General features: G+C 38.9%; 1 protein-coding gene across 1 annotated transcript in view; it reads right to left on the bottom strand.

The window, feature by feature from the left end:
• tmtc2b (transmembrane O-mannosyltransferase targeting cadherins 2b) overlaps positions 1 to 15,083 on the bottom strand; it is a 103,463-nt gene extending 88,380 nt beyond the window's left edge. The window contains exon 1 of the mRNA XM_060878116.1: positions 14,457 to 15,083. Within this exon, the coding sequence (XP_060734099.1) occupies positions 14,457 to 14,539 (83 nt within the window). The 5' untranslated portion in view covers positions 14,540 to 15,083. The remainder of the gene's footprint in view (positions 1 to 14,456) is intronic.
• Between the last annotated feature and the right edge of the window lie 1,887 nt (positions 15,084 to 16,970).

Here is a 16,970-nt window from a genome sequence, read left to right on the forward strand (position 1 = left end):
GCATGTGAATGATGTCACGCTGCAGGCATCCAGGTCTGAGGTAAGCATCAACACAGGGAAGAGAGCCCGTATAACACACATGCTTCCCACATCTGTTGTCCAATATGCCCATGATAAGACAACAAAACAACGGTGAAATCAAGAGCGATGACTGATCCTACAGGCATCTCTGCTTCCATTCCTTCATATGCTACCCAACACCTAAGCGCCTGCTACAGTGAATAGGGTTTAAACTGAAACCTTTTTCGCTACATCTCCAGCCAGGCCTGTCAGAGATGATAGTCAGCAGGATTGTGCAACTAACCAAGGTTCTCACTTTTCTTTTCAAGCCTGCGGGATAGAGATGGCCTGCAGAAAGCAAGGACAAACTTGTGAATCTTGAATATCATCCGTTTGTAGTCAGCTTCTAAGATCTGCCAACAAAGTTATTTTCCATATCCTACGGTCACACCTCATACTAAAAGGTGACAGAGTCTCTGCTCTGCACCTGTGGAACCAGTTGCCATTTAACATTAAAAGTGCTCCTTCAATTCCTGCTTTTAAATCGATGCTCAAGACACATTTTTAACCTCTGATGTTTTTCTCAACCTACTAATCTTTGAATTTGTCTGTGCTTGTACTCTTCTGCATGCTAGGTGCTGTTGCTTTTGTTATATTTCATTGGTACATGGTACACACACATACACATACACATACGCACACATACACACATATACACACACATACACACATATACACACACACACACACACACACACACATACTGTACACACACACACACAAAATACAAGTAACTATGTAAATAATTAAGTTAATGCCCAAGTATACCTTTATTTTTGGATCACAAGATAAGAAGTTTTGCTAACCTTTCATAGTACTTTCTTCAAACAAGTTTTTTTTTCCTTTTAGAACTTACTAGAAGCAGAACTTGGTTCATTTAAGAACTTTAATATAAACCCAATATCAAAGCTTCATCATTCATTTTAATAGTGTTAATATCTTCTAAAACAGTATCAATTAAAACCTCTATGAACTGGTGTGCATTAACTTTTTTTCATGTTTAAAGCATTTGTTAGTCAACACCAGTAAATTATCCAATTAATTATCCACAAAACTCCAATCTCATGTGGCGTAACCTCAAACTCTGAACAAATATGCACATATTGCACATATCCGCTGGCTTACTCGTGCTTTACAGCCTCTGATAAACAAGATAACGTAATTATTTTAAAATAAACAACAAAGTCAAACAGTAATTAAATCTTAACGAACCCTAAAAGTTGTGTTTGTCTAAAAGTGCAGAAGCCAATTTTTTTTTCTTTGCTGACTGTAATTAGACTCGTGCAAACACAATTAAATGTGAAGGAAACTTTCTGGGAAAACTTTGCTTTGTTTTTCACTGCGGTGCATTTTATAGAAACTTGTAAGAAAGAATGTTTTAAGAATATAGCAGAACAAAGAGCAAAGTTTATAGTGAAAACCTTAAAAAACATACAACATAAAGGGATGGAGAATACGAGCGCTCGGGATATTGAAGGTCCTGAGTGGCTAAACCAATACAGCTGGAGTTGAGAACATAAATAAACCAGAAGTAAAAGCAGGTGAAAGGCGTTAGCTTGTACATGTTCCTTGAGCACAAAAAAAAACTTCTCAAGCATCAATAAGAACTGGGACATTAACATAGTATGAACAAGGGAAATAAAAAAGCCCTTTAACCTTTTCCAAAGGGCAAAGACCTTTTATTTATGATTAGTGATCCCACGCTGGAAAACTTACAGCTGAAACCCCAGACACTGGAGACTCCTTCCTTAAAATTGAAATATAACAGAAGCAGAAAGCTTTAACATATCAATGTTTATACAAATTAATTTCATGAATAGGGGGGCACGGTGGCTTAGTGTTTAGCACGTTTGCCGCACACCTCCAGGGTTGGGGGTTTGATTCCCGCCTCCGCCTTGTGTGTGTGGAGTTTGCATGTTCTCCCTGTGCCTCGGGGGTTTCCTCCGGGTACTCCGGTTTCCTCCCCAGGTCCAAAGACATGCATGGTAGGTTGATTGGCATCTCTGGAAAATTGTCCGTAGTGTGTGAGTGCGTGAGTGAGAGTGTGTGTGCCCTACGATGGGTTTGCACTCCGTCCAAGGTGTATCCTGCCTTGATGCCCGATGACGCCTGATGAGTGAGTGAGAGAATTTCATAAATAATAACGTATTTATTAAATTAGTATATAATTAGCTTTAGATTTTGTAAGATCATGTGTCATTCAGGTCTCTGTGAGTGAGTTGTTACCATAGAAACAATATTATATTAGAACAAGCGCATTAACCAGGGGCCAAAACATAGAAAGGTTAATGGTTCATATGAAAGTAGACACTCAAGGCTTTGAGTATTTCTGTTTTTCCTAGTCTACTAGGTGCAATAGATGCAATAGAAATTCCTGGAAAATGTTCATAAGGATGGATAATTTGAAGGTGTTTTCTTTAAACACTAAAATTTGGTGTAGTTATCCAAACAGAGGTAAAGACGAAAAGACGAAAGCCAACGGCGTCCGGACTAATTTTATGTCAGACATGCGACTATACAATAATTAATTTGTTTATACTGATTGCACGTGTCTGATAAGTTGACTTTCATTTCTCTGACAGAATGGAGTGCTAGTGTACTGAAAAGAAAAGGGTTGATGAGAATTCATTTACACCTTCTTACACATAAAATCACTGAGAATTGGCAATTCAACAGTTCTGTGGTGTTAAAAATATTTACTGGATAAATCTAAAACTTAAGTCACAGCTTATATTTCCTTTCCATGTTCTTTCCTTTCTATCGGCTACAGAGGAAAAGTAATAAGGAAAGCCTCATTTTCTTAGTCCGTGTAGGAAACGAAACTAAAATCCAAGCACAAGCAACCACACAGCGATGATCAGATGATTTCTGACAGGTTGGTACACACAAGCACTGCAACTTCCCTCTGCTCCAAACCAGAGACACTTCCACTATTGTTCTACGCACCAATCAATCATCAAAACACTTTTTTCCTCTCACTGGCAAGCGTTAAAGCTTTACACACTGGCTGTACAAATGAACACAGATACCATCCAGGACTGTGCTTAAGTAAACGCACTGACCAGACCACCTTGAAGTGGGCAAACAGGACCTAGAGCCAGGCAAAGAGGAGGAGCGATAGTTTCTTTTCCAAGCTTTCTTTCAAAAGTTTTTGCTTAAATGGATCAGATTCTTTCATTATACTCTTTAATCACCATCTTCAACCTGTCTAATCCCATTAAAATAAAAGCCGACTAGAAGTGTAATGGTTCTCCAATCCATCAGCACACATTAGTAGCAAATCAGAGCCCTTGTCTAGAGTCATTAACCACCTAGCGAAAAGGATTTGAGAAGCCTGATGAGGGTGAAATATTACACCAAACTCTTTCTAAAAGGTCTCCTTCCAGCATTCTCTTAATGGCAGTTAAATTAATCTGTATGTCTGCACTGCCAACTTTTATTGTCTTCTTAAAGAACTGGAGTGATTAATTATATTGAAACGGCAATTTTCATTACCGCATGACTTCCTCTTAATCCGCTGATACACATGCATGCTTCAGCGATGCTGGATGTACAGGATAGTAACGTGGATCGAGACGCTTGGAGCAAAATGATCCATTATTAATTAAAGAGAATCCATCTTAATTATAAGTGGCTAATGTGATCAGCTTAATACCTGGTAAAAGGAACAGACGGGTGCACAAAAATAATACCACTTGATCAGATAAGCTCTTGGATTTAATTAAATAACGGTCACAGAGATGAAAGACAGGAATAGTGATCTGATTCCTGAAATGAATCTCCTCTCTCTCATCCATTACTGTGCATCAAAGCTACCCTGTTTCTGCCCTTTCACCAGCACAATCGCTTCCTGACCAATCAGCCTGATTTGGGGTGCTCTAAAAACCAATAATGTACCAACAACACCTTTTTTGAGCCAGTCATGTGCCCCAGCAATCACAGAACCCATTATTTCCTGCTGGAGCGTGATACTAGGTATCCAATCCTCCCCTTGCTCTGATAGAGCACCACTTCAGTAATGAAGCTGAGCTGGAGAGAAGCACAATCCCCTCCACATCCAACAGACTGACTGATAGGGAGGAGGAAGGAAAAAATCAAAAACCCGCTGAGACTCAGATTTTTGTCTAGACATCCTCGAATAAAGGGAACTTAGCAAGCAGCATGTCAGAGATTAGATCTCTAGACTGCCAGAGCTCAAAAAGAAAGAAATAAAGCACTAAATCACATGGCGCAGTGTTGTCTCACTTGAGATTGCAAAAAGACGACGTGCTCGACCCATTTTTTCAAGACGCTGATGTGAATAACGATTCACGCTTTTACGTGTTTTTACAGAGACCTCATGGATGGTGAGAACCGCATGGATGGTCATAAGAACAGACGCTAAAATCGCAATAAAAAATATTGGTGAAATGACGAGTGATTATTCCTGTTATACCACAGCAATGTAGATAATAAGATAAAGACATTGTTTTGTCTTGCGCTTTATTTTATTTATTAAACTTTTTGTGTTCCAATATTTATGGATGTTGAAATTCGTTTATTCGTAGATCATTCGTCTCATTGCTCACTAGCGCCTATTATCACTTATGTTTCTTAGTCACCAGCCTCTCTTTATCAGTCTAGTCAGCATGTCATTTTACCTAGAAAACTCATCAATAATATCAACAATTGCATTTTCTTTTTAAATCTGTATATGTCTATTGTTCAACACAGACGTATTACAATGAGTGATTTAATATAAACCTGTGATTTGAATCTTGTTACTGTTCTTATCTTCTGTTACTGAACATGCAGCGCTTTAATTTATGCAGCAGTTACACTAATTATAATTATAAACCCAGCACTTCATTTCCAGCTTTTAGTCCGGAGTGCTTTTCGTTTACAGCCAGCAATTTTCGTTGTAGTGCATCAGTAATTATCATCCTCTTTACATTACATACCAAGACTTCTGTTTCACATAAGGCAAAAGATGGAAGAGCTCCATTCCCCTGTGTACCAGCAACTATTTAACCTTTACATATGGCAGGATACAGTTCACCTCACCAGGTCGTGCTCAAGACGGTCAGCCGCTGGTCAGATTACTTAACATAACCAAATGACATTCTCTCTCTCTCTCTCTCTCTCTCTCTCTCTCTCTCTCTCTCTCCACACACACACACACACACTCTATTCTCTCCTTCTCCTCCTGTCTGTACAGTAGGTTATTATGTTTAACAGGGTTTATGGTGTCTAATAAGACCACTGACCTAGAACTGAGGACAAGACAGGAGGTGATACTGGAACAAGGAATCTCATATTAAATCACGCTTTGCTAACTAGTATAACAGACACTAATTAAAACTAGAATGTCATAATTCATAAGAAAAAAAAATCAACAGACCCACAGCTATAACAATTAATCGTTTTTTTTTTTTTTAAGAGGCATCCCGAGATCCACGAAAAGACATTGAGCAGGAAATGACAATATCTGCAGTAGGTCACTAACATTATTTTTAGCAGCAGATAAGCTATTATGTGCTTTCCATATCATGGTTTTAGGGTGTGAAGGAAAGGCACCGCAATATTGCCTCCCACCTGTGCAACACCAGAAACCAGTGAAAGTGTGATGTCCTGGACTATTCCTCCTCCACCAATTAGATTTATTTTAAGCACTGAGCACTAAACGGACCGCTTGTTTGAACAAAGCTTTATATGGCAATCCTTTATATTAAGTCTATTTCTTATTTCTTTTTTGTCAAAAACACAGAAATTGTGGTCTTTGTCTACTACCATTTCACTGCCATGATAAAGAACAGTCAAAGAGAAGAGAATAAATCACCACTCATTTATTCTGCTAGCTGTACCATCATTAATCAATATACTGACAAGTAAAAGTGCAGTTAGGGCACATACAGGGGAGGTTATCTCTTCTGACCCGACTTTATTTCTTCACTTCATTCTCTTGCTCGCACTGTGAGTGATTCTTCAGTGTCATTCATCACTTATTAGCAGAGAACATTCGTCTTTGTTCGTAATCTTTTATTAAAAAGGTAACAATAAAGTATATGCATGTTTCAGAGGGATGAATTAAATAAGAAAACCATACCTACTGCAATGTTATCACTTTATAAAAATGTCCTTATATTATTTATGCCTTAAGAATAGTTGCTAGTTAAGCTCATAATGTGTACTTAATGTGGAATTGTATACGAATAAACATAATTACATATAACTCACTAAAGTCCCTATTAAAAGGCTTCTTAGCTGTGATTTGATTCCGTATTCCGAAACAGGAGGTCAGAGACGCACCAACACACCAAGTCTAAACAAACCTTACAGCGGTTTCATACATGAGCTAGATAAATACAGAGAACAGCAAAGAGATTAGAGAGAGAGATTTTATCTACTGTTCATGTTGGAGGAGCCCTGAAGGTGTATAAAGACAGAATAGCATTCGCACTTAGACTCAGTAAATGACACAGTCCACCAGCTCCAATAAGCCCTGAGTTTGTAATCAACCACAGGAACTGGCTGTCACCTAAATGCCAACTGACTCAAAATCTTCCCTCTTCTAATGAATTAATATAATTTTGTCAAGGAATTGATTAGAAAAGTGAACACACACAGGCACAGACACAGATACACACACACACACACACACAGACACACAGACACAGTCATAGACATGGACAGACACACACACAGAGAGACACACACAGAGAGACACACAGAGAGAGAGACACAGAGAGAGAGACACACACAGAGAGAGACACACACAGAGGGACACACACAGAGGGACACGCAGAGAGACACAGAGACACACACAGACACACACACACACAGACACAGTCACAGACATGGACAAACATACACAGAGACGCACACACACAGAGACACACACACAGAGACACACACAGAGACACACACAGAGAGATACACAGAGACACACACAGAAAGACACACACAGAGAGACACACACAGACACACACAGAGACACAGAGACACACACACACACAGACACACACACACAAAAGAGGTGTTAATCTACTTGCATGAGATGAGTCAAGACTTTTTTCTGAATGGATAACTGCATGTTTTCTCAGATTCAAATAGTTTTTTTTAATTAGATTTAATCAGTGGATTAAATAGCACCGCATTAAAGAAATCTCCTGTTAAAAAAACATAATGTTATGTAATGTTTTGCCTCCCCATCCTTCCATGCCCAGCTACTATTGTTATTATGGCTAATATACCACGTTCTGCAGAGGAAGAAATGTGTTCTGACTGTTAAAAATGAAAGTGAGGGCCATATGCTGCATTTCAACAACAGCACAAAGCCCCAGTCTGACGTTTAACAGCCAGAACAACTGAGCACATGATGACAATGATCAAATGTTTACGAGCATATCCAAATAAATAAATGAACAGTGTGAAATTATTTCCATAAACAAAGACTTCATGATATTTATGAAAAAGCTAAGCAATATGTGAGAACAGCTCTTTCTCTTCGCACTTTCTCTCCAACATCCGGCTGCTAAATTGTCATCTTCTGTAGTGTTGATGTCTCTATCACAACTCAGTAGATCATTCGTCTCATTACTCACTAAATAAATAGATTTCAAAAAAAGAAATCCCACAATGCTTTGCAAAAACATGGCCATCTGGACGCAGCCGTTGGGGGATTAGAGGAGGCCTCACAGGGTGAGTGAGTCTCTCTCTCTCTCGTTCTCTCTCCCTCAGAGAGGGATAATTACAGGGAGACGCATTGAGTCTGAGTTGCCGCCCTCGGATCTCGCCACAGCCGTGGTGTCGGAGCATGAGGACATTACACACATAGCCATAAAGACACACGTACATACACACAAGCCTATTTCCAGTACACACTAACTTATCGCTGAGGTTCGCAACACAGTCCATGAAAACTCAACCACATGCTAAGGGTTTAGATTAATGCCCAGGCTCAGCTTTCTGAAATAAACTCTGCAGAATATAATACTTAAAATGTCACATTTGGGAAGAATTGTGTGACATTTCCTGAAGAAAGACAAACGGACAAAAAGCCCACTAGGGTTGTCATGGAGTCACGGTTAGCCATTTTGTATGATCGTTTCTTACACGATCGAATTCCTTAATACTTATTGCCTCTCATACCTTTTGTCTATAACAACAGCTGCCCAAATATTATAACCCAATTCCTTTGGATTAGATCATACTACATTAAGCTTTGTTTGTCCATGCAGAGGATACAACTGCACTGAAAACACTTTGGCTATTTAAACCTGTAAAACTGTTTCAACTATACAATACATACTACATCAACAAACTGTATATTACAACAAAAAAGAAAAAAAGAAATGCTGACGGTTCCGACATTTTATTTTCTATATATAGAATAACAGATACCAATACATCCTACTGTACAACTACAGCTGTCCTATACAGTGATCCTTTTAGGACTTTTTTGTAGTCAATTTATGACACTTAGTTTAAATGAAGGAGCCGCTAGCAGCATGAAGAGCGTGACTCGGAGCAAAACTCCTCTGATTGAATAACTGCCTAAATGAGCAGGTGAACAGGTGTTCCTATTAAACTGGCCAACGAGTGTATATAATTTCAAGATATTTTTTAGATTGTGATATATGATTTTCGCCCAGTCCTAAACTTTTCTGTGTCAGTTTGACAATCAAAACAAATGTAAGATTTTTAGATCAAATGTCACTGTTTATAAATGGTTCATGATCATGAGCACTTTTAACAGACGTTTTCCAAATCACTTAGAATGATTTCATCCGATGCAACTTAATGAGGCTGGAGTGCTGGGCCACCACCACGTGTGCTAAAAACAATACCTACACGTGACTAGGACTAAGCCCTGCAGTGATTTTTTTTATTTTTTTTCTCTCAGGGCAAAGCTGTCTATTTAAGCTTATAACCACTCTCTCACTCACTTACTCATTTTCTACCGCTTATCCGAACTACCTCGGGTCACGGGGAGCCTGTGCCTATCTCAGGCGTCATCGGGCATCAAGGCAGGATACACCCTGGATGGAGTGCCAACCCATCACAGGGCACACACACACTCATTCACTCACGCAATCACACACTACAGACAATTTTCCAGAGATGCCAATCAACCTACCATGCATGTCTTTGGACCGGGGGAGGAAACCGGAGTACCCGGAGAAAATCCCCGAGGCACGGGGAGAACATGCAAACTCCACACACACAAGGTGGAGGTGGGAATCGAACCCCCAACCATGGAGGTGTGAGGCGAACGTGCTAACCACTAAGCCACCGTGCCCCCCAGCTTATAACCACAATGTAATAAATGCTGACAATGTACAATAAGAGATTTGAGGAAAAATTCATTCCTGGAAATATCTTTATGACAAAGAAAAACATTTAGACAAACAATCTTCTTGCTTTTTGCTTCTTCTGCAAAGATTTGATCATTTTATGCTTTCGAATTCTTCATTCTTGTTTCATTTTCACCAGCAGGTTTGGAAAGGTTGATTATGATTGTGGGATTCAGGGATATCCCCTGAACGTGGGATATTTCTTTTAAACAACTGGAAGGTTTTCATTGCATGAAATTTTTAAACTGTAACAGCACTATGTCCTTGAAAGAGCTGCAATCGTGTTCATCATTTCAGAAGAACAAGAACAAGAACAAGAATAACAGCCTTGAGATGAGCTCGTACATCAGGGTGTGCATGGACAGGTTTGTAGCCCGGAGCATAGACCAGGCATATTTTAGCCTTGGCATTTGTCTAGTTGTTCATATGTAACCTGGCTGAGGTGTTCACTGCGGCTGGAATATGAAGCCTGTAAATAATGGCTCATACTCCTTATCGCAGGTGTCAGCTATAGAGCACTGAGACTTACAGAACAAACACAATTCCCCTTAAGGGATACTGCATCGCCAAAGCTTAATGAGCAGCTTATTAAGAACCACATGAACCTGGGTGACGTGATGTCACCAGCGTGCGATCTGTTCACCAAAGTCATTAACGGTAAAGCAAAGAGCACATTGCTTTTATGTTGACGTGAATAGCTAATGAGAATTTATGCTCAAATTGTTTCTACGATGCTGGATCCACTTCAGGGAAGAAAAAAAAACTGCACGTTTTTCTGCGATTACTTAAGCCAAGAGAAAAATGCTTACCATAATACGCTTGTATGAATATGAACGAGAATCATAATGCATTATCCTCTGGCTTTGTTCGGTATGGATGTGTCCAAAAGAGTCTCAGTGGATATCGGCGCTGGACTGCATCACTTTTTAATATTTAACCATTAGCTAAATGGAGAGCTCTGGTTTGATTCACAAATCGCCTTTTCGTTTTTGTATAAGTCGCCTCTTTTTGTCTGGTTTCGTGCAATGTATTATTACTTTTAAGAAAAATGGAACATGGGTACCATAGGAAAAAAAATAGATTTTGGGAATGTAAAAAAAATTGAAAGTCATTCTTCCAAGATTATGTTAATTAAGATAGCTATTTGCTATAGAGCCTTAAAATCATTTATCTCATTTATACAGTTTTGTCCAAAACTTTTAGACCTGGTATGTCTGGTGCATTACTCTCTCTTTAATCAGTCTCAGTCCAGTCTAGGGAATGCCAGGTTTTGTGATAAAAACTATAACTCACCTTCCTTACTCTTCCTGCGTTTCAAACTATCCTAATGGCCCCGGTTTAATGAAGCAGCTACACAGCTGAGGTTATCTATGCTAGTTCTGTTCACTACAATCTTCACTTGTATGTGAAGTAAAAGCATTTGGTATCAGCTCAAGTTATGGTCATATACCACTTCAGAACATTTCACGCTCGCACACGTCTATCACGCTCCGCTTTCCTATAGCGCCACATCTGCTCCTTCTCAACACAAATGAAAGAATAATGAGGCTGAGCTGCAGAACTCTGGCCAGGGCCGAGCTGATGGGATGCTTCCAGCTCACTTCCCTCACATGACACCACAGGTGAGGCTAAGGGACATGGGGATTATTTCAGTTTGGAATTAAGCCTACTAATTGCGAAGCTAAATATATCATGGTCTAAAACAACTGATGGAAAATAAACCATGGAGCCAAAACATGCACATGGAATTTTGGAAATTGGAAAAAGCTGCTGAACGCATGAGTGACATTGGCGGAAGACTCTAAAGCGAGGGTTTATCTCACGGATCCAAGCCTGTTGTTGTGGGACGCGTACGAGACCTGTAATCCTCTACAGGTGGTCATGATGTTCTACTAAAACTTCTTGAGGCAAGTAGATTTGTATCATCATCCCATCCATAAATAAGCATCCGGGGAAATGAATTATGGTGCCTTCATTGTGTGTACGACACATCGTGACTACATGAAGCGTACGACAAATCAATGAACAACTCAAGAACCGATAGATCGTAACACAATAAATACACACAGCCATACCATAACTACACAAAGCAAAGGGATCAATCAGGAGACATAAACATGCATGAAACAGGCTAAGCAAACTGACAGAGAAAATCCCATGACACTGTAAGCTATTGTAACAAGCAACATATGAGAGTGTAACAGTATACTGCAGGGTTTCTCTGTAAAGTAGCTCTAAAGGACCCTTTTAACTGGAAAATAAATTTCACCCTCCCTCAGTAGAGAATTATAACATGAGCAAAATACCATTTATTTTTTTAAATAAAAATGCTGAGATGGAAACACAAAGTCGGAGTATAAATATGGACCATAATTAAAATGTTTAGGTATAAATTATGTGTTGAGCCTGATGTCCTTTGAGGCGAGCGTGTGACGATTTAGATGTGCTGCTTGCGCTAAACTGATAGCTCCAATCTACCAACAGCACTAATAACAAAATGCTAGATCAGACAGATGTGCAATAAGCATACAAAATGATAGATGCAGATATCTGGTTGATTATACTTAATAATAATTATTTATAATAAGCAGTTAATGAGGTGTTAATAACAACTACTTAATAATGACCTGCCTCCCTATTTCCTTTTTACCCCACCTAACACATCACTAAGGTGTTTTCTATTCGGTTCATAACCCTGAAGCATCTGACTTCGTAAGAGAAAGAAAAATGAAAAGCTTTAAAAATTGTGGGTTGTGATTTCCTGTAAGAAAAAAAATCACCAACTAAAACAAGCAAAAAAAGCCCCGATGGAGATGAGCACCTACCCCTGTGGTCTATGGAGAACCATTGGCAACTTGTTGGAAATAAATTCAGTCAATATTAGGATTCCCAACACTAAGGAGAAAAAAACCTGCTGCTTATTCAAATGTTCATCAAAATGGTGTCTCATGTTGTAGCTCCATTAGCATCAGCATCAGTGACAAACTTGTAATATGTGATGGATTGAAGCGATCAAAACTTCTGTGTGGCAAGTACATTCGAGATGACGTTCAACATGTTTCCCATGTCCTCTAGTACACCTTCTTTCAGATCAACACTTCCTTTGTGTCTACTATTTTCATACTATGTCCCCCAAAGCAAAGCCATAGTCCACAATCTGGACCATCCTTGCTCTATTTACTCCCATATGGATTATTTTGAGCATGACCACTGCTGTGAATGAGATTATAGGTAGCAGCAAAAGCAGCAGGACTAATATACCGTCCCCTCTGAGCCGAGACACTTACTGTAATACTCGGTGAGTATAGTGTTACGCAGAAACACACAAACAGGAGAGTGGAGGATCTAAATCAATTACATTATATTCATGGCATAACACTTTGTAGGTCAGAAACAGATAAAGCCCGGACCTACTTGTGTTGCTTCTCTAATAAATCTAAATGCCACAATACATTCCACTAGAACACAAAAACAGGATTCATGAGGAAAAGATCTAGGTTCGACCATGTAAAATCTATTTATCTATAGCTTTAATTGAAGGTTTAATTGCTGGCTAATTAAGAGTTCTTATCACACCACCACGTTGTTCCTCAAGTAGTCACCACACTGATTGTTAATCTAGACATGTGGTCTTTCTCAGCGAATTGAAGCTTTTTTCAAAGCATGGTCCGTGTTGCTGAGATGGAAATCAGGACCATTTATTATCCCTAGAGTTCTTCTATTTATTCCTACGGGTGCAAAGATGCAGCGAATTAAAACACCACGTGTGTAAAAAAAAAGATATTTTTTAAATGAATTGTGTAAATATGCTTACAATGTGATTTGCCCAGAAGTCTAAATAATTATTGTAAAATAATCCTTCTCTATGTCATGATCATTCGCAAAATAATCAAGAAGTTAGACGTATGATAATGAGAAGCTAATAAAATGAACAACGTCATCAAATCATTGTATGATAACTTTAGATAGATTTATGAATCAAAATGACGTTATAAAGTATGGAAGCCTGATGTTTCACCTCACCTATTTATTACTAAGACCTTATAGTTATCAGAATGCTGGTCACTCAGACCAAATGGATTTAATCCAAACATGAAAAAAAAATTTAAAAAGTAAACAAGTAATTTACTTGAAATTTCAGGAATAATAATAGAAATAAAAGACTCTGTACTGAGACTCTATCCTATATAGATGAAAGAAGGGATTATGTTTCGATGTGAGTGTGTGAAAAGTTGCTTAAAAATGTATTCATCCATTATCCATGGTGTGAAGTATATGATTATGATCATGAAAGCAGGTACACAACATACATGGACGTTCGGTCTATTTTATTCTGGCTTCACACAGCAGTAGTTATTGTGTAAGACTGTTTAGTCTTCTTAAGAAGTTTGTGTGAAGCTCTTCCACATCCCACATGGTTCTGTTGCCTGAAGAGCTGGTAGAATCTCTCTAGCTATAGGTCATGATCTTTGGTTCATGCATCACTGCCACAAGGATGGGAAGATTTAGTGATGGGAAAATGATATGAAAATTGTCGAATGAGTCTCAATGCTGCATGAAACCACTTGTGTCGAGATATCATATGAACAGTTTATTATTATTCCTCAAGTGCTCATATATAGTGGGCATGTGCATTTGTTTTAGATATATAATAAATCACAGAATTATGTTTAAGATCTTGCTGGTGTTGTGCATTCCAAGTGATCCGGACAAATCAAATCCGGTTCAATCAAACGATCAAGTTACGCGCCACAGCTTCAATACAAACACTCCAAAGTAGACACGAGTAACGGACAGGATATATAGCGATCATAGCAATATGATCGACTCCATGAAAGCTGTGTAGGTTTAATAATCGATCATGTGTTGTTGCTTTCATTGAAACGTAGATAAATACGCCGGATCAGTGGGATTATGACGTAATAACATCATTATTGAGCTGAGATGCGCACAGAGAGTTTAGCACTACTAGGTAAGAGGATGAGTCGGGGGTCACAGATTCAGCTATTCATTCATGTGTGTGTGTGTGTGTGTGTGTGTGTGTGTGTGTGTGTACTGTACCTGTCATCGTAGCAGAAATCAGCGCCCAGTGTGTTGACGTACAGGACCAGAGCCACAGCGCTACACACCAGATCTGCAATCATCTCTCCCCAAAACAAGACAAAAAGAACAGCAAGGAGCAAGAAGAACAAACCAAGATACAAGCCGAGAGGGTTAAAGGATCCCCCCCGTCTTTCAATTCACTTTACGCGCTTTCCGTTTTCAGAGGGAATAAAAAGAGAAATCAGAGCAGCAGCTCCGCGTCTCCATGGCTGAAGCGCGTAATCCCGGCGCGCTGCGCTTAGCCCATGTTAGGGAAGAACAGCACGGCTTTGATCCACAGCGTGAGGCACGGACGTGCGCAGTGTTTACAGGAAGACCGACTGCTCGCGCGTCTCCTTCCAGCCGGAGTAGTGTTTGTGTAGTACTGCATGGTGGATGCATATAAAACGTCGCGACTGAGCTGCGTGTGGTCGGCGTGAGCACTACGCATGCGCCAGGCACCTCCCCCCGCGCGCTTCTCCCGGGCTGAATTAAAGACAGAAGGCACTGATTTCAGCAAGAGTTTCCTGCAACCATCTTACTAAACACATAAGTGATCAGAACACATCAAAAGACTCGTTCAATGACTCATCTTACGTTTTCTTTTTCTTTTCTCTCTCACCGTGTGTGTGTGTGTGTGTGTGGGGTGTGTGGTGGGTGGAGAACTATGTTAATAATAAACCTGTGCGAAATGCTGGATCTCAGAGCGCAATTCTTTCAACAGATGTGCAAAGTATTTGCGCATTCTTAGAAATATGAGTACTACATTTGCCCATGTTGCTGGATTGGTAATGCTGAAGGGCTCCAATTTTTACCTGCAAGGATATAGTGTGCCATTTGGGACACAACTCGTTTCTGGAGAGTGAGTGGAAATCAGAGAACCTATAGTAAGCCCACACAGACATGGGCAGAACATAAGGAGCTCCACACAGACAGTAATCCATGCTCAGGATCGATCTGAGATCCCTGAAGCTTTGAGCTGGAAAAGTGATCCACTACACCACCGATGTCACATTATGCGCTTTTAATCACTTTTAACGGTACATTATATGTTTACTTTTCTAGTAGAAAGATAATTAAAGGTATGGGATGTGATAGCTCAGTGGCTCAAGGCGTTGGACTACTGACCAGAAGGTCATGGGTTCAAACCCCAGGTCCACCAAGCTGCCCCTGCTGGGCCCCTGAATCATGACAGCTGTATGGAAAGGATCAGTTTTCTAGGATTTGTTTTTGAAGGTGCAAAGCTACAATAAGTAAACCAGGTTCAGATTCACATTGTTTAAACTCAGAACCTAGTGCTTTTCTGTACAGAGATTTTAACTTGTCAAATACTAAACTATACTATAGGTGGAAATCGTTTACAAATAAAATGTCATCTTTATTTTTACGTTAGCATGACATGACCTTGAATCCAGAAAATGTATTGCAATAGGCTTTAGGTTTTAAATCTACTTTGAATAACTCAATATGCAGTCAAATACTAACATGTTTTCTTTTAGCAGGTGTATATTTGATTTGCAAATCAGTGATATGCAGTGAAGTCCAGTTTTTCTACTGGTGGAGGATTGTAAATAAGCTACTATGTATGTAGCTAGTTTGATTTTTCTTTTTCCATTACACTCTAATCAATGTCTAGCAGTAGAAGGCCCACCAAAAAGATTCCAGATTGCAACAAATCATCTGTAATCCAAATAATTTTTCTGCTGTCTTTACCAGAAAAAAAAAGAAAAACTTGTTGAAAACAAATCTTGGAGTTGCTACAGAAAAAAAGAATGCAGTACGGTCCAGTGAATATTCATGCATTCCTGTTTCAATAGACTGAGTCAGTCCACTGAAGCAGGCCTCAATGTAGCTATTCACAGGGTAGCAGGACACTATGATGTAATCTTTTTGAGCAATTAATTAAAGCAAGCACTGTAACTAAGCCTGATTTCCTGCTTCACTGTAAACCATCCATATGTGGATGCCTCCTATAGTGAAATACCCTTCAGGTCTGCCCTCAATGTCTCAATGGGTCTACTGCAAGAAAAGTGGTTGTTTATTTCGAGTTGGAAGGTAGTCTGTGTGTGTGTGTGTGTGTGTGTGTGTGTGTGAGTTTAAAAAAAAAAAAATATATATATATATATATATATATATATATATATATATATATATATATATGTATATATATATATATATATACATATATATATATATATATATATATATATATATATATATATATATATATATATGTATATGTATATATATGTATGTATGTATGTCTCCGAGGACAGCCGCAGATTCATATTTATCATATAAACCAGTTCTTTAAATTTATTTTAAAAAACATTGCTACTTTAAGCTATGATGAACTTCTGATTTTTGCAATACAGTGTGCATTACAAGATTAATATTACATGGATACTATAAAATATGTAACAATAAGGAGCACTTATGTCAGAAAATGATAACTGCTTTAATGGTATAGATCAAATTGTGCCTATGTGTACA

The sequence above is a fragment of the Tachysurus vachellii genome, chromosome 9 (assembly GCF_030014155.1).
Source record: "Tachysurus vachellii isolate PV-2020 chromosome 9, HZAU_Pvac_v1, whole genome shotgun sequence".
NCBI classification, from domain to species: Eukaryota; Metazoa; Chordata; class Actinopteri; order Siluriformes; family Bagridae; genus Tachysurus; species Tachysurus vachellii.